General features: G+C 44.4%; 1 protein-coding gene across 5 annotated transcripts in view; it reads left to right on the forward strand.

Annotated features, from left to right (window-relative positions):
• Nucleotides 1-420: 420 nt before the first annotated feature.
• Nucleotides 421-26660, forward strand: part of cracd (capping protein inhibiting regulator of actin dynamics) — a 30355-nt gene continuing 4115 nt past the window's right edge. Inside the window, exons 1-7 of one of the 5 annotated variants that reach the window (XM_049588313.1) lie at nt 421-640; nt 11640-11764; nt 21280-21448; nt 21928-22060; nt 22192-22347; nt 24034-24249; nt 24372-26577. In XM_049588313.1, the coding sequence (XP_049444270.1) occupies nt 11704-11764; nt 21280-21448; nt 21928-22060; nt 22192-22347; nt 24034-24249; nt 24372-26577 (2941 nt within the window). In that variant the 5' untranslated portion in view covers nt 421-640; nt 11640-11703. Of the gene's footprint in view, nt 641-11639; nt 11765-13254; nt 13285-20776; nt 21061-21279; nt 21449-21927; nt 22061-22191; nt 22348-24033; nt 24250-24371; nt 26578-26660 lie in introns of those variants that run through there. The other 4 variants (XM_049588312.1, XM_049588315.1, XM_049588311.1 and 1 more) reach the window with 4 other exon arrangements.

The following is a 26660-nucleotide window of genomic DNA, read 5'->3' on the forward strand; positions in this document are numbered from 1 at the left end:
GTGATCCGACTGTGGCTATAGGCTAATAATTGTTAATATAAACCTAAAAACACACTTGTATTGTGCTCTTTGGGGGTGTCAACATGTCAGCCATGGTCTGTGTGTGAAATAGAGAATATCAGTGTTTCATCCTTTGGTCCGTTGGCATACAGCATCATCAGCTCAAACACTGTAGCTGTTGTAGATCTCACACACTGCACAGACTGACAGAGACGCACAGTGATGGTGCACATGCACATTAGGTCACCACACTCTCCACACACACATCAGTAGGATTAACACCTTCGGGGAATACACTGTGTTTTGTTCCTCGGGGCGGTTACGGCGTTTCCATTCATCTCCTCGTTTCTGTAATTACTTCCGAAATGCACGAGCTTACGTTACAGTAACGTGCCCGAATCGTGACGGGAGCTCCTGTGTTGGCGCTGCACCGTACACCACCGCCGCCGCCGCTCGCCTTTCTCTCGCAGCCACACCCTCCCATCTCCATCTCGCACGCGTGCAGCTGTGCGGGTCTGACTGTGCGTGCGTCTCCCTGTCGGGCACCCGCAGCATCAGCAACACAAAAGGGTCGGAGCTGCCGGAGCGGGGCTTTACCTCAGCGCCGATCACGAGGAGGAATCGCGCTCAAGAAAAAAAGGTGGTGGGATTTTTCCTCTTCTCTTCCATGTTGTTTGTCATTCTGATGATTGTTGTCCATTTTCACGACGCTGATGACCTTGTCACTGTATCCCACCTCTCATTTCTCATTGACCCGCTCACATCTTCTGCTCCATCCTTCGCAGATGTGTGTGTCTCTGTGTGTGTGCGCGTGTGTGTGTGTACTGTAAATGGGCTGGTACTTACAATTTGATCCGTCTTGAAATGCGCAAACGCCGATGTCAACAGGCCAAATTGTAATCACTGGTTATTTGTTTTTAAATCCAAAATAATGCCAATCAGTTTATCGCCATTTGGATTTCATCTTTGTCACTATGTGAGAAAAGCAGAGGCCAGATTCTTTGTTCTCCGTGCGCCTTTTTAATAGGCTGTAATCCCTGTGCGGCAGCATCCGCTAATCTGCCATTAACGGTTACATATTGATCCGTTGCCTTTAGGTCTATGTTGATGTGGTGTTTCACCACAGCGATCCGTGGCTTTCTCCAGACGATACACAATACAGGCTTTCTGCAGGATTTTTGAGTCAGCTGGAGAAGCATGCACAGGCCATATGGTGCGGGCCTACATGTGCGAGGAAAAAATATGATATGGATTTATGTGTCCACGCGTCATTTAAAGGCTTTTAAATCAACGCTGCATTACTGTCATCGTCAGAGGAATCTGGTGCTGAGACACAGGAGCAGGGAGAATAGATGGCAGCTTGCCAGAGATGAATTCACAGGCTGCTGGTGTTGGATTTATGCTGCTGGTTTCAGTTAAACTGGTCTGTTTTGTGGTTGGCTGCTTTGGCACCTGAGTGACAGGAGAAGCTGTGAGCTGTACAAGGTGCAGGACTGATGGCTGAGTGATGACATGTTAAGACGGAGCTGTGCTGTGTGCCATCCGGGTCTGTGCTTTAGGGAAGAGCTCACATAGTAAAGACTACGTCACCATCAGTGATTCAAGAGTAGTGTCTTATTAAGTACTGCAATGATCAGCTTCATGTCCAACCTGAAGGTTTGGTTTCTCACAAGCACCGAGCTGCACAGTAAACACTAAAACATGTCGCTGCTGCCCAAATGGTGACTACAGACACTTTTTCAGAGACATCTGTGGAGGGTTTTCGCAATGCCAAACAGCATCCATGTTATTTGAGTCATATAACACACTTTGACCTCAGATAAATGGATCTGATTTTAATCACCGTGAGGCGGACAAAGACAGTCTGACTCATTGTTTTCTCTTTGTTTAAATGTCAGTTGATTTCGGAGTCACACAGCCACACGTTTGACAAACAGGAATGGAAACTCCCAGACATTCAAAATTAACTTAGAGGCATTAGCTTATCACTAACAGGTACTTCAAAAGCTATAGGCACTCATTCTATGATGCATTGGCCTCATCGCCTGCATGTTTTGTGTGTAACACTGTATTTCGCAAAGAAACTAGCAACTAGAGCTGTTAGATAATGATAGATAATAATCTTATATCACCCATCAATAGAATATACAGTATTTTATATACTATTATACAGATGTTATTATTAATGTCATGTATGGTTATATATGTTTATGTAGTGCACACCCCTTCTCTTTATAATCCGCTATGCAGTATGTGTTGTAATAAAACTGCTGCTGACATCAAGGTTTACTTTACTGACATGTTTGAGGCATTTAGGTTACCTCCGAAATCTCAGCATACATCCAAAATATTAAGGAAATGCAGCAGGCTGTAGATCAAGGCCGCATCACAGTGACGATGCATAGGTAGGTTTGTCGATTTCATGTTGCTGCAGAATGAAAATAATTCATGCTCGAGCATGAAATCAGTACATACATTAACAGATTTTCATCTTACCGTGCAGTTTTGACTTTTATAGTGGAAAATGTGGACATATTTCGGCATTTATTCTCATTTTCATGAACATTCTGAATGACTGCTTCACCACATGGCTGCTACAGTATCATTGAGACTGGAGCAGAGGCGGTTGGTCCTGGCCTCCTTCTACATGAAGTGCAGTCATTAAGGCTCATCCTGTGTGTGTGTGAGCACATGTGGATGTGAATATCTGTGTGTTTGTGCAGCTTTACTGGGGGGATTTCTATTTCTGTACGGAGTCAGTCAGAGGAGTAGTCTGTCTTTGAAGTGCTATGCTGCTGTAATATAGGCGGCATCCAGGTTGGTAAAGCCCCATCATTACCATATCCCTGTGAGACTGCAGTGTGATGCTGCCAAAACTGGAGAGAGGGGGAGCTGGCCTTATTACACACTAACACTAAGCTGATGCACACAGACGTTATGATTCCAGATCATATAAAATGAGGATCTTATGAGGCTTCCAGAGTCGGGGGACTAAGCTGCTGCTCTTACTTCAGATGTTGGTGGTAAAAAGTAACCACAACAAGACTGTAATAGATTTATGACCATAACATTAAAAAGCAGTTGTGGTGCACTGCATTACAAGCCATTCTAATCACACATGTGCATACACGATTACTGTTAACCCACAATGAATGCCTTTGTGTGCATCAGCCAGTTGAAATGATGAATGCCACTCTGTTCTCCTGCACTGGCTATCTGGTGGGGGAAACAAAGTGTCACTTTGTGCCTCCTCAGCACAGCAGCACTAGCAGACACAGGAGAACGCCCATCTCTCCTCACTCAGCGCTCACACTTACCCCGAACCCCGCTGACACACCTCCTCCCCTCACACTGTACATGTGCTTCACTCCAACACGCATCATGAACCCACGCTGACACCACATTTCATTCCACAACACACAGCTGTGCCTTGGAACAGCAATCAAAATTTCATCGATAAGAGAATATAAAGGGATATTTACTCCGTCAATTTGTTGCACACACACTCACACACACACACACATACACACACACACATCCAGGCTCTCACTGCATCTGACACCTGACTCCAGGTAATGCCCTAGATCCTCAGTGACAGCAGGCAGGTGGAACGGCCACACACTCACAGATACCCTCGCACACAGAGCAACTGCAGGACGGTAAGAAGGCATTCTCGTACAGAAAGTTAACAACAGTTGATTAGGTGTAAGGTGAAGCTCTCGGACGTAGTTTGTAGGTTGACTTCAACTCTAGTCTCCATTTATTCTTTGCTTATTTTCTGTCTCTCTGGTGTGCACAGCTATTACAAGCAGCTCATGTCATTAAGTGTAAAAATATTACTCCACTTCTGAATTGTTATTGATAATTGTGAATATAACAAGTCGCAGTGTTTGAGATGCTAAGGCGGGAGAAGAAGGACTTTAAGCTGTTGCTTCTTTGCACACTTGTCACTTAACTGTTTGCTAATGTGGAAAATATAACCACGGTCATGTGATACTGTACATGTTGCGTGTCACTCTGAAATCCATTGTTTCTCCACATGCAGCCTGTGGATATCTAGGGAGTGGACAAATGCCAAGAACACCTTACAACATAACATCTGAACAAAAACAGAGCATTATATAATTCATAAATGTGGTGTTTACTGCAGCTCTGTTGGAATAGATCATGTTTATCCGGTACTGCACTAATAACTACTACTGGTGGTTGTTTAGTGCCTCCAACCAGGTTTTTAGCCTGATAGTGGGATGGCAGTGATGGCTAGTTGGGTGGTTCAACCCCACAGGATTAGTCCTACTGAATTTGGTGATTCCCTGATTTTTTTTACATATTCATTTTCTTCTGGTATTTTGTGATATCATTCCGATATGGGGCACATGTTGCCTGTTTTCAGACAGAATTGTCAACTCGTTACACTCCATTTCTATCTGAATCGAATGTTATTTCAGGTCGACAATGATGCATAACCACTCCTGGTTTTGCCAGAGTTTTAAGAGTGGAGCAGTATAGTGTCTTGAGAGTTTGATGGGGCTCAGCAAGATTGTCATGGTGATAGCAACCTTCATGTAATATAGTAAACAAGCCACGTTAGCCCTGCGACCTGAAGCTTGCTAACTATTCTAGCGACGGATCAGAAATGTGCCAAAATATGCCGAAACTAGATATCAAACAAAAGCCAGAGACCACAACATATTAAGTTGCTATGAGCCATAAATTCACCACTTCTGAAAAGGCAGAAGATAACATTAACTCAGAGCTCTCCTCCTCCGGGCAGCTGCCTCCTTCTCACTCAGACTCACCCTGGGTCTGCAGCTGCCTCCTACAGACTGAGATTTTAGCAATCCTATAAGTTCAGTGCAGCTACACTGTGCAACAGGGATCTAATAAACTTGGGTACGACATCAAGTTTGATGTCTGCAGACTGTACGATGACAGCGCCTACTGAATTGCAGGCTACGACATGCGATGCAATAGCTTCCCAAACTGAGCACCCAAGGTTGCTGCATGGGTTATCACTTCTCCAACTGTGAAGCACAACAAAGAGGGTCACATTATTAAAGGCTTTGTGGCCACTATATACTGTGGTGTGTCTGTGTGTTTGCTAGCTGCTAGGTTGCTCACTGCGACTATATCCTTCCATGCTTCGTCCCTCTTTACGCGATCTTGGTAAATAAAGAGGCAAGGCTTCTGCTGCTACAACTCAACAAGATTTACTTCTTTGCTTGAATCACACATATTTCTTTTACTGCGTTTTGTCTCCTTGGTGAGCTGCTATCTGTCTGTTTGAGTTTAGTGACAGTGTGTAATTTCATGCTGTACCTGTTGGTTGGTTAGTAGATGTAGGTCTACTAGAGAGTAGAGCAGTCACACTGTGGGATGGTCATCCCAAATTTCTGACACTGTTCAACATTTTATCCCAGACTGTCCATGATTGCAAGACCGTGACAATGACCATCCTTGAACCTTTCTTACTGTGCGACATAGGACCACCATTTTAGAGCCACGACCAAAGATATCGGCATGTTTCTTTCATGTTGGTCATCTTTTGTCTTGAACAACCCAACATTGCACAGTGTATACTGGGCTTAAGGAGAGCAGCGTGAAAGTGTTGAGGTCTCACTCTGCAGCTACATCTGAGGACTGAAATGTCATCAGAAGTACACTGCACACTGACTGACAAATAAAGATAGCTTGACTTGAGGAATCTCAGTCAACTGAGGGGTCTCTGACTGATGATCCAAGTCTCCAACTTTCAGGGGGCAGCCCTATGTCAGACGATATTGAGAAGAAATGCCGTCTACGTAATCAGTCAACTCAATGGAGTGGGTGGATTAAAGGTCTAGACCCAGGCAAGTGCACAGCTTGACAACAGCTTGACAATTGTGCTAGTCCCGCCTGTGGCGCTAATTGGCTAATTGCTATTCCCCCCGTGGCGCTCATTGGATTGATTGTTTTTTAACCAAGGAACAACTGTTTCATGTCGTACTGCCAGACTGATCAGTCAACTTGGTGGAGTGGGTGGATTCAAAGATCTGAACCCAGGCAAGGGCACATGCTTTCAGACAGTCCAAAGAGCCTTTCATAGTGTTGCACTTGGTTGCTCACAAGAAAAGTAACAAAAATTATTGTGTAGAGAATGAAAATAGACAAAAGTAAAGGGACTGCACGTGTATAGTGCCTTCCTAGTCTTTCAACCACTTAAAGCACTTTTTACTCTACATGAACCCCAGTTTGGGGTTCAGTATCTTGCCCAAGGATCAATCCGTCGATCTTCCCAATAGCTGACAACCCACTCAACCTCTGAGTCACAGCCGCTTAGAGATTAAAGTTCAATCCCTGCTTACTTTCCTACCTCCACACAGCTGGCCAATCACGGCACAAAGTGGGTGTTAATATTGATTTTGGAAAGTTACAAAAATGGTCATCGCCCTTCATTTCTGAGGTTGGAAAGGTGTTTGAGGAGCGGGTCTCTGTAGCCATTTGACCATCAGACAAGCAGCTGTGATGAAGCATGCTGGCAGCTTTAATCTTCATGATACACTGTTCCTCAGCTCAAACTGAGACTGATGTAGGTTTGGGTCTGACATGACGAACAGAACTTGTTTGCTAAAACACACTGGGCTCTGTTACCATCACTGCATTAACATTAGCTGCTGGTGCTGTGCCTATTTGTTTGGTATCTTTACCTCTGTTTCATACTCTTTCGGTATGGTACCTTTGGAACCAACAGTAGCCCTTCAGACATGGTTCCACCACAAACAGTACCCTAATGTGGGCGGGGTTGTTGTCACTCACTGCTCCGTCCAGCACTCGCTGTATTTCCTTATAGATGGAACATCAGCACCTCGTTTATCGTTTATCGTCATTTTCAAAACAAATTAGGGCTGGCTGCAATGAGAGTCTCTTTCGATGGGATATTTAAAAATAACGTGTTTGTGCATATCGTCCTTCTCATGCAAGCGCAGCCAGCTGGAGCCCACAGGAACAACATCCTGCGATACTTTTTTAAGAAATATACGCAGTTCACATAATACGGTCGAAATTAGTATATTAAACGTTTGAAGATCCACTCATTACTAAAAGTGTCTGTCATCCAAGAGAGACAAAAAACAACAACTAAAGTGATGGTCAAAGTCACATTGAAATTTAAGGTATGTGGATGGATTCACGTCATCAACTCATGCATTGAGTAACATTACAATTAAACGTACCATCACCTTAAAAGTTGCCGGCAGTCGGTCTAGTGAACTGAGTTATCTTTTCTCAGACTCCAGCTGCTGTGAGAGGCAGCAAAACATCCTTTCATTTTATAGTTACGGTTTACTAATAAAACTCTCCACAGTATGAACAGTGGTTACATGAGCCTCAAAACCAGACACAACTCAGCCCTGAGCAGAGCGACTGTCCTCTACTGACCAATCAGACTGCAGTGTTCACAGCTCCACCTTTTAGTACCAGATCTGTGTGCTAGGTACCCCAACAGAGGGGGGACCAAACATGGGGACGGTACAGAACGGTTCTATTGGTACCATCCACAACTTTTCACAGTGTGAACGGGAAAAAAGGCGTACTAGACTGAACCACACTGCTCAGTGGAAGCAGGGCTCTTGTGCCTTGTACAATCTGTGTGGTGCAAAGTTATGAGGGGTTGAGAGTTGCATGACCATGAGGTAGATCCTGACGATATGTTGGTATTTTGGTAAAAACTGGAACTAGTCGTCAGCTCAGTTGATAGTTTGGTGAGTCTGTCTGCATGTGCAAGTGAAATGAATAACGGCAATAGCGGCAATTACATAACAATGCGAAATAATGTGAATAAACACTTTGCAACCAGGTGATAAATTAAACATCAAAACTACCAGTGTATTGTGACCATAGCAAAAATGACAGTAAAGCAGTTGTACTGAACACTGGATATATGGATGACACTTACTCTCGTGTCTGGATGGAAGCCATCAACACCATGCTGTTGTAAAACTACCACACAAATGTACATCTGCTGCTGCACACATTGAACTCCTCAGTAAAAAAGACATTAAATCTTCCATTGAGATAGAGACATCGTGGTGATGCATTGGACACACACAGTTCACAGGGAAAAATAATAAAAGAAAAGTTTTTTTACACATCCGGGCCACCCGTTCCCTGAAGGTGCTCTTTTTATATTCTCATCTAAAAATGACGGCTTACCACTGGCAGCAGCCGCCAGCGTCAAGGCCGTCTTTCCAACCTGTCTGGGAAAGTGACATTGCATTTGTGATTGCAGTACGATATGTGAAACAGCAAAACAGTAAATACGGTGGTTATCTTTCCATAAAACCTCTTGATTGGAGTGTGAACAGGATCACCGTGTGAATTATCTGTTTGAACCACCGTGTCACGACTTGCTCTCCTCGCAGTTTTGGCAGCAGCAGTGTGACTGGCTGAGAAGATAATGATTAATCACAACACACCTGATATTTATTTTTCCATATTTGTAATTACCCAACCCCTTTTGTACGTAGCGTTCACTTGGATACTCCCTAACTGTCCTTTGTCGCCTCTGTTGGAACAAACCACATCAGGAGAAACACACTCAGGTGTGTGCCAAGCGAACTATTTCAGTCTGTTTGTAGTGATAAGTGATTTGTTGTGTGAGTTGTTTATGTGTTGCGCCTGTCTCCTCTGGCCGCTGCTGCTGCTAACACGTTGCCATGGAAACCAGGGGCTGCTCTAACTTCAGAGAACGGTAGAGATTGGCACAAAGAGTTGGTGTTGATGAGGCGTTGTGTAAGGCTCCATCCCAAAACACGCCTTGCCCCCACTACTTAGACCTTACCCCTCGGTTTTGCGCACATCGCGAGGGTGTCCTGACTCATGTTGGGATAGAGGGGCAGGGTGAAGTGTCAGGGCCACATGACCCTCCAGATGGAGGATTTTCAGAGGCACACATAAAACTCTTCAGCGAGATGGCTGAACAAGCAACAAAAAAGAATCCCACAAATGTATTTTCTTTGTTTATAAAGATTTAACATGCATAAAGACAAAGAAACATATTAGTGTGCTGCTGTCTTGGTAGCTAACTAGCTAGCGAGCAAATGTTACATTGCTTTTATTGATTTGTACACAATATATTTGGTATTTTGTTGTATTCCCACCCTTTAAAGGTGTATGACGCCTGAAATGTAACAAAAGTCCAGCAGTGAAGTTGCTGCACTTGTTATCACTCCTGTGATATCAGCGCTAGTCTGAGTGGGCGGAAGTTCGCTGCATAGCTCAGCCTCTCATTGGGCGGAACGAGCCACCCGCTGAAGTCCCGCCCTACCACCTCCGGTTGTGTAGCAGTTTTCAACATGTCCTTTACTAACTTTTGCGGTGTTTGATCTTGCGGGGATGTAGCCATTTTTCTGCCATGGTTCGCGCCCTGTAGGCGATATTTTTGTGGGCGTGTTACACCAAAACCTGTTTCCCCCCGGCAATATTTTTGCAAGCGCACTGTTGCTGTGGCACCGCCAAGAACGATTGTGATAGGTTGAAAGAAATAAAAAAAGCCGGGGCGTTTTTTTTCTCCAATCTTAAAGTGAGAGTCGGTGCTCCTTTCTGCTTTGATGGCTTGTTTGATCGATTGATAGCGTGAAACTTAAGTTCAATTCAGTTTTATTTTATTCATAAAGCCCAATATCACAAATTACAATTCGCCTCAGAGGGCTTTACAGCACACTACATCCCTCTGTCCTTGGACCCTCACAAGTTGTGAATGAAACATGAGTGTCCATGCTTTGTTATATCTGTCAAATAAACAGCAAATGTCACTGTGATAATACTGTTACTACTATAACTATTTCAGATGTCACAGATTTCTTTCATTTCTATGCTCCACATAATGTTCCATACATGCCACCAATCGATAAACATGCTTCAGTGCAGTATATGAATATAAATAAAAGCAACAAATCAAATAAATAGGAGCATAATAAATAAGATAAAATATGAACCAATTATTGCCATAGTTGCATCTGTTTTTTTTTCTCTTGTTCATGCCTCTGCACCCGCGATAGGCATTATGATTTCGGGTTCCAGCCCATTCTTGTGAGGGCGGTATCTCAAGAGTCTCACAAGAGCCTTGATGGAATTTCTTCAAATTTGGCACAAACGTATAGCCTGGAAATTCAGACTCAAATCTAGAAAGATTTTCAGTCTAACCCTCACCGATACACCCTTCCTACCCAAGGGGCGGCACTAACTGAAGCATTTCAAATGCCACCGCACACAGTTGGATAGCACGATGGCCAATCAGAGCAGAAAACAACGTGACGTATTCATTGCAGTAAGCCCCATTTGTTTGCCGACCAGTGGGGCTAACTGATATATTATGCTTTTGCCGTATCCCGTCAGCAAAACGGCGAAAACGTCCTTCCTGGAAGCAAAGGCTTCTAGGGCAGTCTTCTGTTCCTCCCTCAAGGAAAAAGATAAGTGTAGTTGGCTGAGCGTTTCTTCCAAAGCTAAATTGAATGGACGCGGTCCTTCGGCAGCTGCCATCTTGGCTGTTTACTTTTCGACTCCTACGGCGCAGCGCTGTCCTCATCATGTTACGCCCACGCAGAGCCCGCCTCTGTCAGATAGACTGATCTGATTGGTCTGATTGGCGATTCAGCGGGCTCTGCTCGTCGGGGCCAGATCCCTGTGCAGTGCACATTCGAATTTGCTGGGGGCGGGGCATCTGGATTTCCAGGTTAACAAACGTACACTTGGACTCAAGAATTAACTCATTAGAATTTGGTGGCAAAAGGTCAAGGTCACTGTGACCTCACAAAACGTGATTGGCCATAATTCAAGGATTCACACGCTTATTATGACAAATTTTCACACAAATGTCAAACAGGATAAAATAATAAAGTGATGACGTTTTATATCCAGAGGGTCAAAGGTCATCTTCACTGTGACATTATGATGTTCTGCAAAAACACTTTTCTGGCCATTATTTAACATCATACCTGAGGAGCAGGAGGGGAGATGTTTTGGTGACTTTAATCTTGGGTGTCCATCTTGAAACTGTGCTGATTGTGTAGATCTTTTGTGCTGCTGGGCCGAAGATGTGTGTGAAGCATCCATGTTTTCAAGTCAGACTTGATTGGTTTGTGGAGGCATACAACCGCAAGGTGGTAATTCTAGTCTTAAGATTATTCTTTGTCATTTTTTGCCTTTATTTTATAATACAGATAGATATGAAAGGGGGGCAACATACAGCAAAGGGCTACAGCTTGGACTCGAACCTGGGCTGCTGACTGAGCCGTATCAGGGTGTTGAAGGGTTGCCCTATTCCATAGAGGAAGAGTTCAACCACTACCCCCTGTAACTCTGTTTAAAGGGACACAGAGGCACCTGAAAACGAGATGTAGATGTGATGAGGTAAAAGTTAAAAATAGGAGTCTAGACTGTGAGATGATAACAGTGCAATAGGTTTCATCAGGTTTGTTGTTGTCATATCACACATCCTGATAAGTCATGTTCCTTGCTTCCTCATCCATCCACCCCTCACGTCACCCCTCATGCCATGCTCCTGTTTCCTGTTGAGTGCACCTGATGCTAACACACCTAACGAACCGAAAACCTGCTGTTTTGTCTCTGTTCTGTATTTATTCCACCGTTTTCTCCCAAAGCCACAGCGGAGGCAGCGGCGACGCTCATCTGGGTAAAACAAGCTTTGTGCAAAAGGGCAGATCGATGTTCCCTAAGGTTTTACTGCAGTGGTGCGCAGCCATCTCGAGCTGTGCAGCTGAAATAGGTAAACTGTTCCACGGCCCCCGCCACGTTCGTCTGTCTGCTTTGTCAGCAAGCTACTTGTGCTGTGAGGTTATGGCACTTTAGCCGCTACAACACTAAGCCATGCCTTTGGACTTTGGTAGTTGTCTGGCCCGCTCTGGTGCAGAGCTGTGTCACCATCGAATGATGTTGAGCTGCTGGGTCGTTGGAGAGCGCTGAGACGCCGCATCGTGTTATGCCGCCGCCATACTATAATGCAGCTGTATCCTTGTCAAAGGCATTTCTCTGCTTCTGTAGAGCACATGGCTGCTCCTCGTGCTTCTCTCATCCCATCTCTAGCTGCTCCCCAAGTCTGTCCGCTGCAGCAATAGGACTGCAAACACACACCAATACACAGAAAAACAACACGTCACACACTTGCTTCTCAGCACACAGACACTTACTCAACAGTAGGACTTGCAGCCAGTCAACACATGTAAATAAACAGACAAACAAAAACAAGAATCCACAATATCTCTCTTCACACCAGCAGACACTATCACATACAGTCACACACCCCGACTACCAAACATGCTTGTTCGCTCCTTGTTCTCTGCTGGCAGGACAAAGAGCCTTTTTGGGGCGAGACATTTCTGAGAGAGTCTGTCCGGCTCTGTCCCCCTGAGGAAGGAAGCCCACGGCATGCTGATCCCACTGGAGACAGCGGGCCTCTCTCCGGCTCTCTCAGTACTGTCTCACACTCTCTGGTTTTACACTGCCGGCCCAGTTGCTTGTGGTTTGACACAACACACATTTCCGCTGTACATCAGAAAACCTCTGGCTCGGCCGACGTGCTGCGGACAGGTGTTTGAAGAGGCGGGGTTCAGGATGCAGTCTGTTGTTGTTTGTCAGTTTATGAGATGCAAATAAGAGGCGGTTTGTGTGATTATCTCTACTGTGGATCTCTAATCATTAGACGTAGCAAAGGGTCATCCTGCTGGAAGTGAACATGTTCCACTGAGCTGCTGTGAGAGTTATTATTTATTTGTAATTTGGCACTGTCTGCATGTTCGCTGTGTGTTGTCATTTCAGATGTACAGCTGACTTTTTAGCACCACTGTTTCTACATCAACAAGCCACAGCAGAGTGGCCTCAGAGGGCACATTTTGCTTTTAAAACAGCGGAGGCTTTATCGGGCCCCAGACAGGCCAGTCACCGTGAGCCATTCTACAAGAGCAAACAAAGCCGAGCTTCTCATTTATTTATTTTTTTGATGATAATGCTACAGGGGAGGGAGAGCAAAATAAAAAAGCAAGACATGAAGTCCAACCGCAGCTCTGCTCCAGGACTGTAAATATTCAGTGCCTCTCCCCTCTCTCCTCTCCCTCGATTAAACGCTCACACATGCTCCTTTTACCCCCCTGCAGTAAAGATGATAACAGCATCCGCATGCTCACTTCCTTCTTCTCTCACCACAGCCAAGGTGTGCAGTGACCATGGCGACGGACGCCACGGAAACTGAGCATGACATGCTTTTAGAGGTAACCGAATCCAAAGGCCCAGGTAAATAGGAAAAAATGAGAGCTTTTAGCGACATCTTAAAGAGACAGTGCATTAAAGCAGATAAAGTGATCACATCAGGAGGATAAAATCACCTCTGTTAGCCTCATGTGTTTTTCCACTGTCTCTTTAAGAAATGTGTGGTGTGGTGATGGGTTTGACTTGTGTCTTCATCGTGGTGTGCTGTGTCCACTCTTCCTTGATCTCCTCTTTATCAGCTTTTGTTTGATCCCTTCAAGCTGTTTTGTGACATGATCAGATCAGTAGCGTAAAGAAAAGAAAAAAACATTTATATAATAATGTCAGTTACACTGAACAGAAATATAAATACAGCACTTTTGTTTTTGCTCACATTTTTCACGACTTAAAATTAAAGACCTTATGTCTCTCAAATTGTGGTCATGTGTTTGTTAAAATCTGTTTCAGCACTTCTCCTGTGCCACAACAATCCATCTACCTGACAGGTGCGCCACATCAAGATGCTGATTGAACAGCATTGTTACATCACAGGTGTGCCTTGGGATGGTCACAATAAAAGGCCACTCTCAAACAGTCACTTTTACCAGGAAAAAAAAAGACATTAATTAGGATTTCACATGACCATTGCAACAGAAAAGCATTATTCTGGTCACAGATACCACAAAGAATCAGTCATTATCCAGTGTGACACATCTCCTTCACATGAACTTGATCAGGTTGTTGATTGTGGCCTGTGGAGTGTCGGCCCACTCCTCCCCAACATACTCAGTGGGTGACATGTCTGATGAGTCTGCAGGCCATGCAAGAACTGGGATGTTTTGCTGTGCATTATCAGGCTGCAACATGAGGTCGTGGTGGAAGCTGAATGCTACAACAATGGGTTGCAGGATTTCTTTACGTGTCTCTGTGCAGTAAAGAAAATGCACCTGTGTTTGTTGTCCATAGTGTATGCCAGCCCATACCATAACCCCATTGCAACCATGGGCCACTTTCTTCACAGCGTTAACACTCGCCCACACGATGCCACACACGCTTCCTGGAAGAGTGTGAACCAGGATTCATCTTTAAAAAACAGCACGTCTTCAAAATTCAGTGGCCATCAAAGGTGAGCATTTGCCCACTCAAGTCGGTATGACGACCCTGCTGAAGACGACGAGCTTCCCTGAGACAGTTTCTGATAGTTTGTGCAAAAAAGAAAGAGTTGTCCAGGTTGCTGGCCTTGAGGATTTTGCAGATGAAGACGCTGGTTGTAGAGGTCCTGATCTGGTGTGCTTTCAGGTGGTCAGTCTGCAGTTGTGAGGGGGAACTGCCCATTGGTTCGACAGCCCATTGGTCCGACCATATTAAACCCATTGTTCCAAAGTCCCGTTGTTCCAAAATCATCATGATGCCCTGTGGTTAAGGTCTGGTTAGGTTTAGGCACAAAAACCACTTGGTTAGGGTCAGGAAAAGATCATGGTGTGGGTCAAAATAAAAAAGAAAGTGGCAAACACATAAGCCGTGAGCCTGCTTCGCCTCAAGCCTTTCCCAGCTGACCCAGAGCCGGTCGCAGCGCACCATCAAGGCAGAAATACGCCTGCCGGGAGCCGTTCAGCACTGCGGACCGTCGGACTAATGGGATGTCGGACCAATGACATGGACCCGTTGTGAGGCCAGCTGGACGTACTGCGAAATTCATAAAAACAACATTGGAGACGGCTTATGATAGTGAAATGAACATTCATCTAACTGGCAATGGCATGCTCCGTTAAAACTTGCGACATCTGTGCCATTGTGTGATCAAACTGCACATTTTAGAGTGGCCCTCCGATGCGACCGTCCCAAGACACACTTGTGTATTAATGATGCTGTTTAATCAGCATCTTAATATGCCACACCTGTCAGGGGGATGGATTATTTTTGCAAAGGTGCAAGTGCTCACTGACACGTGTTTTAAAAAAAATTGTGAACAAAATTTGAAAGAGAGAAGCTGTTTATGCGCATAGAAAAATTCTTAGATGTTTAATTTCAACCCCTGAAAAAAGGTTGCAAAAACAAAAGTGTTGCAATTATATATTTGTTCAGTGAATAATAAGTAAAGTGTTAATTAGGAAGACTTTGATATCATCAGACAGAGCCATGCTTGCTGTTTCCCCGTGTTGAGTCTTTATGCTAAGCTAACAGGCTGCTAGCTGTAGTGTCATGTTGAACAGACAGAGGAAAACCATGATTTACTCTGCAACAGTTTGACTGTTACTCTGCTGTGAGCTGCTGCATTGTGTGTATTTAATCTTGTAGGTTTGTGAGATACATACAATTCGAAAGCAGGTCTTCTGAGCAGCCGTTTTGTTTGTTTGTGTTTTCCTGCTGCTGGCCAGTTAATTTTCCTCCACCAGATGTGAAATGTTCCCCGATCAGAGAGCTAGAATAAAGAACCAGCAGGGATCTGAGTCCAGAGGACCAGGGTCAAAACACACTGCACCACAGGCACACAGGAAGCAAGAGTTAACCCCAGTGTTGGGTTGGGTGCTGCCGCTGAGTCGTCTACACTGCAGAAAAAAAGTGTCCTTTCTCGTTTCACGCATGAGTGTGTGAGCGTGCCCACGGCAGTGCATTATGGGCTTCGTACCAGAGTAGAAACACTGGACTGGCGCTGACGCTGGAAGGGCATTCTGCAGGGAAAGAGAACATCAGTGTCGCACAATAATATCAGCCACTGCACTTAGACAAACAAAGATTGGGTCTGACTGAATATTAAGCATCTGTAAAAACATACATTTCTCAATTTAAAATAAACACTGAATTTTGTGAATAATAAGCGAAACAGTAGACAGAGCCTCACGATATGTAAAACCTGCACAGACTCTTAGATATAAAATTAATGTATATTTATATTGTGTTTTTTTGAAAGAGAATTAAATATGTAAAGAGCAATTCCATAAAGAATTTACATTTTTCTCAGGCCCTTCCCACTGAAAACATAAAGCTGGCACATTTATAGTTAATCTGCCTTCATCTCAACCCTGAAGTGAACATCAAGGTCCGAAATATGAAGTGATAATCAAGAAAAGGAAGAAAATTAAAAGGGACAATACCACAATACTACAAGAGGATAAAAAAGAAATAAGGCAAAGATTAAAAATGAAAGTGACATTTCATTAAAGCAGCACAAAGACTGAACTGGAGGATTACCCACCCAAAATTTGTTGTTATTATTTTAGAGCAAACAAAATCAATTAATCAAAAGGAGAATTCATCGAAAATGAATTCAATCACTAACCGTGACCTCATGTATAACCACAGCCAAGAGAGCTACTTTAAAGAAATAGTTTGGGGAAAATACCTTTATTTCAGGAAATACATTTGATCAATTTCCAGGTATTAAAAAGTATGGAAAATGAAAAATAAAGTATGGAAAAATATTTATTAGGGGTGTAACGGTACACAAAAATCTCGGTTCGGTACGTACCTCGGTACACAAGTCACGGTTCGTTTTTCGGTACAGTAATGAAAAAAATAGACAACTATTAAATATCTTTTACTTATTGGTAACCTTATTAAAACATACCACCACAGCAGTTAACTCTTTTTACCCAATTTTTGAATGAAACAAATATATATAAAATCCTGCTTTTTCACATTGTTTGAATGAAAATAGAAATATAAAAGTGAAAAATAAAATCCTGCTGTTTTTTTAACACATTTTTTGAATGAATAATATAAATATGCATTTTTGCTTAAACAGTTTTACTCAGTTAAAATAAAAAGTATAGTGCAGCTGGTCAGCTTTAAAGCCTGCTCAGATTCAGTTTTACTAGGAACTTACTTAGCTTTCCCACTTTGTTAAAGTGCAGTAAACAAAACATGCTTATATCTAAAGTGCAGCTTAAACAATTTTACTCAACTCCAATGGTGTTGGTTATTTCTTTAGCGCGATGGTCAGGGAAACGCTCTTTCTTTTTCAACAACGACGACGATATCGTAGTTTGCACCAGATTGCTTTTTCTAGTCGTGCTGGTTAACGTTCAAACTCGGGTGGTGTCACTTTAGATGGTAGATAGTCTTGTCCACTTGTTTATTTCCATCTTTGTATTTTACCCTGAAACCAAAGTGTTCCCAAACGGAGGACTTAAGGTTTACGGTCAGTCTCGGTCCGTCACTCAATTATGTCCGTCGGGAAACTAGATATTTTAAATGGTTCGGCTCGCAAAAGTGGAATTAAAATAAAACAAAATAAAATAAAATAATATCCTGCACAGGGTCGTGCCGAACCGAAAGTTGCGTACCGAACGGTTCGACACAAATACACGTACCGTTATGGCCCTAATATTTATGTTTCCAGACTATTACCACTGTTCTAAAATAGTCTTTTCTAAAATAGAAAATTAGGTATTTCCAAAAAGAATTTAATCAATCCGGATCGTGTTTTATGCCGGGCCAAGCACAGTTTGTGTGAGAGCAGACATCTCAGAAAACATACCGCCCCTTTTACCTGATTGACAAGTGGTTTGTCCAGTCCGCTGCCCCATGACCCTCCTCCAGCCCCCCAGGTATCAAGTTTCACTCCAACACTGCACCTTCGACAAGACGAGTTTCACGTGGTTCACAATGGGTAGATGCAAGTTTTTGGATGGATGGCTTGACAATATCATATATAAATACTGGTTGGCCAAGGGTTCCCAATTCACACACAGAGCTAGATGCAAGCTTTGTGTGGAATCGTTTGACATCGCCAACATGGGGGAGAAGGCGAATCTGAGCCACATGAAAGGAAAAAACACCGACGTCTCGTTACTGCATCGCTTGCACCCAGAGTCCCAACCTTTTTGCCTCAGCCCAGACATTGAACTTACCTGAGTTTTTATTTGGTACTTTATGGTATGGTATTTATGGTACTTGGCTACAATCGCCTATTAAGAATAATTCAATATGATGTGAAATATGATACACTGATATATTTACTCAAATGGCGCATATTCCCTGGGGAAAAAAAAAAAAAAAAAAAAGCAGAGAAGTCTGAAAATTAGGGTATGGAAAAGTATGGAATTTTGAAATTCCAAATGTGTAGGGACCCTATTATTTGTATTTTCTTGTCAGGGTTAGATGAGAAGATTAACGCCACTCTCAAATCTGTTCAGTTCGATATGGAGCCACTGTCTGCAGTCTGTTAAAGCTGCTCGCCTTGGTTGAAAAGGCAGCGCTAAAGTGCCCTCTTGAGTGATCAAAACGAGACGATGTTCCCTATGTCGCCATACATGACACACTAGCTTCTTGCACACCAATGGGCCCATGTCATGCAGTAGGTGCCCTTTTTTCCTTTTCGCTGCTGCCCTTCAAACATCCTGAGTCCGTCACTGAACGTTAATGTTTCAGAGGCTACGCTACAGTAGGCAAACGTTAGCCATTAGCAACTGGATGTTGGAGTTTTCTTAGAACCATATGAAAATGGTACAAGTATGAGTTTTTATCTCTGGTGGAATTCACTTACATTTTAGTGTGCCATCAGCTTATTAATAGCATCTTAACCTAAACAAAGAAAAGCGTAAAATTTCCAGAAAGGTAAGTGTTGCTTTAACTTAGATTAGAAACAGGAAAACAGCCTGGCTCCGTCCAAAAATAAGTCAATCTAAATGTTACGAACAAACCGTAATCTGTACAAAAGCTGTAACAACAACAGGATGTAGTTTTATGGGGGGTTAACTGCTGAACTATTTCTTGTCAGGAAGCAGTGACTTCCTGGAATGTCCACATAAAACATGTCGAATTTACACTTCCATTTTGGATTCCACAAACAAGATATAAGATACTAATTATTTAGCATTAAAGATGCTGGTAGGCGCATATTGTTACCTTTGGACAGAGTCAGGCTAGCAGTTTCCACTTGTTTCCAGTCTTTATGCTAAGCTAAGCTAAGCTAACCAGCTGCTGGCTGTATTCAGACATGGGGGTGGTATCAATCTTCTCAGCTGACGCTCAGTGAGAAAATAAGTCTATTTAATGGACATAAAAGTACAAGAACAGTAAAGAAGTGCAGCTGGAAGGAGGAAGGGCTCGTAAGATGTTAAAGTCATCTCATACAGGGTGTCTACAGGTCCTTAAGAAGTCTTAAATTAATTTTTATAAATATTAGGCCTTAAAAGTCATTAAATATTCTTACATTATCCACCTTTTACATTCTATTTATCAAAATCCGTCAAGCTCTCCAATGTGAAAATCCTTCTTTCTGATGTTGCAAATCTTTAAACCCACCATTAAACCTAATACTTAAAACTTACCCAGTACTATCTAACTCACTCTAATGAACATATTCCTACATAAAACCTACATTCTGCACAGCACCACATACCTACAGTTTATATTTTATACTTACCTGCAATGAATACGAATAGTCCAAATAAAAATAATCTTGAAAAGGTTTTAAAAAGCCTTAAATACCCGTAACACCCTGTCATAATACACATTACAGAAACCATAATGTTGTCTCTGCATCTGTAATTGACCCTTTACCCCAGATATGATTTTGCCATCGTGGAGATACAGGGTTTGTGTGTGACGACATCACAGATATGTGCTGATATACTGTAGTCTTTGGATGAGACAGCTGATCTCTACTGATAGTTTGATGTAGTTGATATGGTCATGAGTTATGAGTGACACATTCAGCCTCAGAGGATAAAAGCCGTCCCCTCCAGTTAAAGCTGGGCAGTGTCTGTTTTATATGAAGCAGCACAAAGACAGAATAAAAACAAAAACCTCCCACATCCTCCATAAATTCATATGTTTGTGAGTATATATAGCACGTAGCACTTAAACTCTCCCACGCAAAAATAAAGACACACTTCACACTGGAGGATCTACGTGGGGAAATTAGTTTACTGGTTCATTTCCCATGATGCCTCTGGTACAGTGAGCAGCACGCAGGGTGAAATCCCACACCAGTTGCTACTTATAGCTCTGAAAGGGATACCCACCGAGCCCTGAGAACGCCTGTCTGCACAGCGGTGTAGAGTAGCTTTGTAGCTGTGTAACCTCACCCACTTAGTTCATCCAGTGGACCTCCACAAGTACACAGAGACTCAGACAAAAACAAAACACACAGCCGGACTGACGTATGCAGGAACACAAAGCACCGCTGAGAAAACGCAGAGAAACAACCACTCGCACATTTAATTAGGCTAAACTCTATCTGTTTACATTTCCAAATGACATCATGTCAACAGATCTCATCTTTGGGATCCTGAGGACAGATCAGAACCATGTTGTTCCCTTTGCACATGGGAAAGTTTAGCTTATGAGTTTATGACTTTCTGGCATGAAAGACGAGGAGGAAATGAAGATATCAAGCAAAAGTCCAAAAGTTAGTTTCATACGTTGGTTTTATGACAACTGCTGTTTTATTACGTACGTCAGGAGATAATTTTTTGCAGCACGTTGCTCCTTTGTTTTATTGTTCCATGTAACGTGATGGATTTGGGAATCTTCCAGAGCGATTAGTGGTAATGTGTGTCGTTAAGTAATAACGAAAGTTTACTTCCTTACGTTTTGCTTCAGATAAGGCACGCATGCATCTTTGTAGAGTTGTTATCTGCTGAAATACTGCAGGTCCAATGTGATATGAGTCACATATATGACTTCTCGGAGCCATGTGGACAGCCAGGATGTCACTGTGAGTTTACACTGCTTCGCTTTCTCTCAGGACCAATCATGGATTTCAGTCAGTATTTCAGGGATTTGTTCACCATTTCTTTAAAGCTGCTACGACTGTGAGTTCTCCGTTTCTCTGCGTGGTGTTTGTCTTTCCCACTTCCTTTTTAAACACGAGTAAGTATGAACCAAAGAGCCAAGGTTTTCTTCTCATCCCATCTGCTATTTTGATTTATTTTCTTTAAATTCAATCAATTGCATTTCATTATCTACACACACACACACACGCGTACAGAAACACGCCCATAGGCACCGTCCTGCCCGAGGGCGAGATATAAAGATTGATGATCTGATTGCATGTTGCTGTGGTTGTCATCTATTTTCTTTTGCCAACAGAGAGAAAGCGACAGGGCAAATTCCAGCCCTTCAGACGACTCTTTGGGAAGAAGAAGAAGAGGGAGGCGAAGGGGGGCTTTGATGGAGCAGAGCTAAAGGCGAGTTTCTCGACTGGGGAAGTGTGCAACGGAGTTGTGTCTGAGGATGAGGAGTCCAATCAAAATCTGAGGTAACTACATAGATACAGTTTCATTTTCACACCTATTTGTCTGAGTTATACATAATGAAACTGAGCCGGTGCTCTTGTCATTTTATTATTACTGATAAAAGCTGCAGCCGCAGGTTTTTATGAACAGTTTAGGGCCTTTGCCGCCTTTAACAAAGCAGATTTTATCCAAGAAACAATTTCTTATCAGATTTCATTCACTTCCAGAAAAAATGAAAGTGTATACGCACACTCTCATGAACGCTGCAAGTTGTGGTTGCACAATCTGTGGGGCAAAAGGGTGAGGCTCTGCTCAAACACAGCTTCTAAAAGGCTCAACACCATTTCAGCCTTTAATTGATGTGCTGAAACTGTTGGTGTGTAAAGAGGTCATTCATTTCTTTGTGTAAAATGATTTACGGCAAGGCCGCTCATGATAAATGAATGAAAGACTGGCAGTAATGACACGCTGCAGCACTGAAGACGCGCTTATTCTCCTGCAGGGAGCTGAATCCCATCGGATCTCGAGCCCTCTCACACGACAGCATCTTCATCCCAGAGGAGCCGGCGGCAGAGCCCGGCCTAGATCACAACATGTCCCAGGAAAACGTCTCGGATAAAGTCAGGAATCTGCAGGTGGGCCTTGTAGCAGTGTGTGTGTGTGTGTGTGTGTGTGTGTGTGTGTGTGTGTGTGTGTGCAATCAGTTGCTGAGCAGTTATCTTTTGTCTACATGCATAACGTGTCACCTCTTCTGTTGGTGGAACAGAGGCAGATAGCACAAGGTATCAAGTTTGGCCAGAGGCCTCCTTCTCTGAGGAAAAGTGAAGGAGATGAGGGGAGTTCAGATGAGGAAGAGGTTCCCCGGAGTCCTCTGAAGGTTTTGGCCCAGGTAGAAGCTGAGCCAGCAAACACAGAGCCAAAGGTAACGACTTTCTATACTGTAGAAAGACTCAAATAACTTGAAATTGGTGCTACATGACCAGAAGAAAGGGCTGTGGCATTTGCTTTAGCTCACATCTACAACTACCAGAATGCTCTGTGCTAGACTGGACTAATTAATTGACACGGTAAACAATATGGCTGCTAGCAAACAATCTCAAATTACAGTTAAACAGTAAGCTTAAGTATGCGCAGGAAGGCAATCCAGGCACTCCAAAAATATAGAACACAAGTATTTACAGTATACAGTATTTAAAAGCCTTTATTGTAGTCGCTTTTTTACAGCCCCAACAAAGACAACAAGGAAGGCTTTCAATATTCCTTCCTTGTTTTCTATATATATGGAGCGCCTGGATTGCCTTCCTGCGTATCCTGTTGTTTCCATTCTCCACAAGCACCTGACACACGGTTTTGATTAACGTCTGAAAACATCGTATTTGATCAGCACTGCTTGGTTTTACAGTTTGATCGGAGTTTACGGGAGAGGGGCGGGTTTCTCTCTTGATCCACTTCTCACTAAACTCCTCGTGTCTGTGGTGGTGCGCATACGCAAGTGCAAACTGTAGTTAAAGTAACACATCTACAGCCAGTGAAAATCTGCCGGATGATGCGAAACGTCATCTAGCTCAACCAAGGAACTGTGCGCCGGAAAGTTTGAGGGAAGTTTACCAGTTCGTTTACAAACACTACCCATGATGCTGTGCCACGAAGTGGGTTGAAAATGGGCAAAGAATCTCTTTAACTTAATTTAATGACAGCTTTACACTTCAAAATCTGTTTACAGGTGTGTTGGGAAGCTTTTTGTGGCCGCAGAGGGAGTGGCGCAAAAGTCGCTAAGTGTCCTCAAGTGATGTCACATGAGTCAGTTGGAGCTAAACTATGAATCTGAAAACAAAAAAATCTGAGGATGTGGAGTTATGAAGTTTACCAGACCTCTCTGCTCCTCATCTCTGCATAAGGCTAGCGGCTTGAAGCATTAGCTGCTACTAGCATAATACAGCCGAATCTTTGAGTCTGCAGCATTATCACGCCAGTGTGTGTCTGTGGTACGCTGAGTAGGCGGAGTCTGCACACCTTTTAAAGGCATCTCCGGCAGCATATACACCTGATGCTTTGTTTGATCATTCAATATTGCAATTACAGTCTTTGCCCTAAATAGGGATGTACAGTGCTTTATGCTATTACAACTCAATGAGAGCAGCCATCAGGTGATTACTGGCATATTTTATTCTCTGTGGCATCATTATCTTGTCTACAATTAATGACACAATAAGCTTTGATCACTCTGACAGATCCATGATTTGATTATTAGTGCCACCGCCTCCTGCCAACAAATGTTTTCACCTCTGTTTAAGAGATATGCTCCTCCCACGTGCTCCTCATTATCTCTTACTGGATTCTGCCCGGCTGAAGGAAAAGGAGCGCACCCTCTGATTGAACTGTAGGCCATCGCAGTTGCATTATGGTTAATGTAGGCGCCAGGTTTTGGCAAGAAAGCAGAATGTGTGGGATAAAAAAGGGCAGTCGCTGTTGTTCTGCAGCATTGATTCTGATCCTTTCCATTGTGAGTCAGACAGTGTTATAGGAGTGCAATGCTATTTTGGTGCAGCACTCTTAGATTGGATGTGTTTCAGTTTTATAAATAAATTCTGTGTTACTGTGACCAAAGCAGGTCCAGGGGGCTCAACAAGCCGGACCACACACCACCCCAGTGAAGTCACCGAGGTCCAAACGAGTTCTTCCGCCCACTGGTACGATCGAGTCCATCAATCTGGACGCTGTTCCACAGTCTGTTCCTCGTTTGGACAACACCGCTGCCAAGCATAAACTGTCCGTCAAACCGAAAAACCAGAGAGTTTCACGCAAACACCGGCGGTTTACACAGGTGAGCCAAACTATGAGTCACCTCAAATGCATGCTTTTAGTATGTTTTTATTTATTTGTGTCATTTCCCACCATTTGTTGTGGTTAATAAAATATGAACTTACCATATTTCCACTTTTCTAGGACCTCCAAGAGGTTTCTATTCCTGGTGTGGTGCGAGAGGACCTCGAGGCAGCAGGCGTCTCCACAGACGAGCAGCGCAGAGCATCTGTTGAGTCCCTAGAAAGCTTCAAGAAGCAGAGACTCCATGAGGAGGAGAGACAGGAGACGAGGAGGAGGAGGGAGCTGGAGGAGCAGAGGCTCAAACAGGAGGAAGAGGAAAGGAGGAAGAGAGCAGCAGAGGAACTGAGGCTGCGTGAACTGGAGGAGGAGAGGTGTCGTAAACGGCAGGAGGAGGAGGAACGAAGGCTTAGAGAGGAGGCAGAAAGAAGGAGGAGGGAGGAAGAGGAAAGGATGTGGCGAGAGGAGGAAGAGCGCATCCGAAGGGAGGAGGAAGAAAGGAGGATGCGAGAGGAGCAGGAGCGCCGACAGCGTGAGGAGGAGGAGAGGAGACGACTGGAAGAGCAGAGAAGGAAAAAGGAGGAGGAGGAAGAAGCGAGGAGGCAGCAGGAGCTTGAGGCCGAAAGGAAGAGGAAGCAGAGAGAGGAAGAAGAGGAAAGGAAGAAGAGGGAGGAAGCAGACAGACTGAGGTTGCAGGAGATTGAAGAAAAGAAAAAAGCAGAAGCAGAGGAGCAGAGGAGGGCTGAGGAGCTGCGCTGGAGGGAGATGGAGGAGAGACAGAAGCCTTTCTCTTTCAAAGTTTCATCTGGGGAAAAACAGATTTTGTTCCAGAAGGTCAACCTGACGCCTGTTACGCCGGCCTCCAGCCACCAGAGCGGTGCTGTGGCTGAACAAAGAGAGAGCGCTAAGGCTTCCTCCTCTGAAGTACCAGACTCCCCCAACCTGCCAACATCTCCATATGTCCCCCACACAGCCATCCTAGTGACAGGCGCCCAGCTCTGTGGGACAGCTGTCAATTTAGACCAGATCAAGGACACCGCCTGCAAGTCTCTGCTGGGTTTGGGAGAGGACAGAAAGGCACAGGGAACACCGCCGACCAAGAGCAAGACTTCCCCCGACCGCAAGTCTGGCAAAACCAAATCACTCAACGAGTCCGCGCTTTCTACAGACCAATCCGTCCTGGCAGAATGGGCGAGCATCAGATCAAAGATATTCAAGGGGGTAGAAGAGGGGAAATACGACGAGTACCCTGACCCGAGTAAGACCCACCCTCAGCCCAGCAGCGAGGAGCCGCCTGCGTTCTCCCACACCAACCTCAGGAAGACCATGTCTGCCAGCGCCAAGTTCTCCATCACTCCTGCGAAGAAGAAGTTTGGAGATTCAAACAGGAACTCTGAGGTGTTCGTCACAGATGATAAGGACGCAGGAGAGGAAGTTACTCCATCCGATAGCCCCACCGCCGCCTCCCCAGCTCCAACCAGTAAACCTCAGAACAGGACGAGTAAATCCGTCCGCATCGTAGAAAGAGGGTCAGAGGAGTGTATGTTTGCCAAAGACCTCCCCTCTTTCCTGGTTCCCAGCCCTGGAGCCAAACCTGAAGGGCTAGAGGTGAAGAGCAGGGCTCAGAGTGAGACGGCGGTGTCTGACAGTAGAGAGGAGGGAGAGGATCGAGGCCAGGACGGTGAGGACAAGCCCTCGCCTTTTGGCATAAAGCTGAGGAGGACCAACTACTCCCTCCGCTTTCACGGCGAACAGTCCACTGAGAAACGGAAGAAGCGATACAGTGCCGGGGACAGCTTTGACGGCGTTCCTTCACCTCTCACCCCCATTGAACCAGACTCTGACACTTCCTCTGTCTTTTCTGACAAATCCGCAAGTCCCACATCGCCTCAGAGAGAAGGCGCGGTGGGCAAGTACCTGCATGCAGCCGCCTCCCCTGCCATCCCTCGGGCTAAACCTGCTAAGTCTACCAGCCCGACTGCACACAGTGAGGCTGACAAAGTGCTCTCCAAGCCTCCGCTCTACCGAAGACCAACCACGTCACCCAAACCCAGTGGAGCAGTGTCCACACCTCCCCCATCGCCGCTACCTAAAGTGGTCCATGGGCCTCCCAGTGATGCTGGGATCCAGAGGACAGGAGCAGCAGAGTCATCCAGCCAGGAGCCAACGAGCAGGTGCGAGGAACCTTCAGCTGTGGCCCAGTTACACCGGAGCAGCCAGGGTCAGGTCCAAGGGGACGAGGAGCCGAAGGAGAAGAGATCCTTCTTCCCCTCCATCAACATCCCCTGGAGAGAGAAGGCGGACAGAAAGACGGAGCTCATCAAGAGAGGTCAGTGTTACTGTGATCAGTCACTATGCTGTTATTGCTGATCAGGAGTCTGTATGTTTGCCCTACTAATATGTCAATATGAC

Source organism: Epinephelus fuscoguttatus, linkage group LG10 (genome assembly GCF_011397635.1).
Source record: "Epinephelus fuscoguttatus linkage group LG10, E.fuscoguttatus.final_Chr_v1".
In the NCBI taxonomy this organism is placed as follows: Eukaryota; Metazoa; Chordata; class Actinopteri; order Perciformes; family Serranidae; genus Epinephelus; species Epinephelus fuscoguttatus.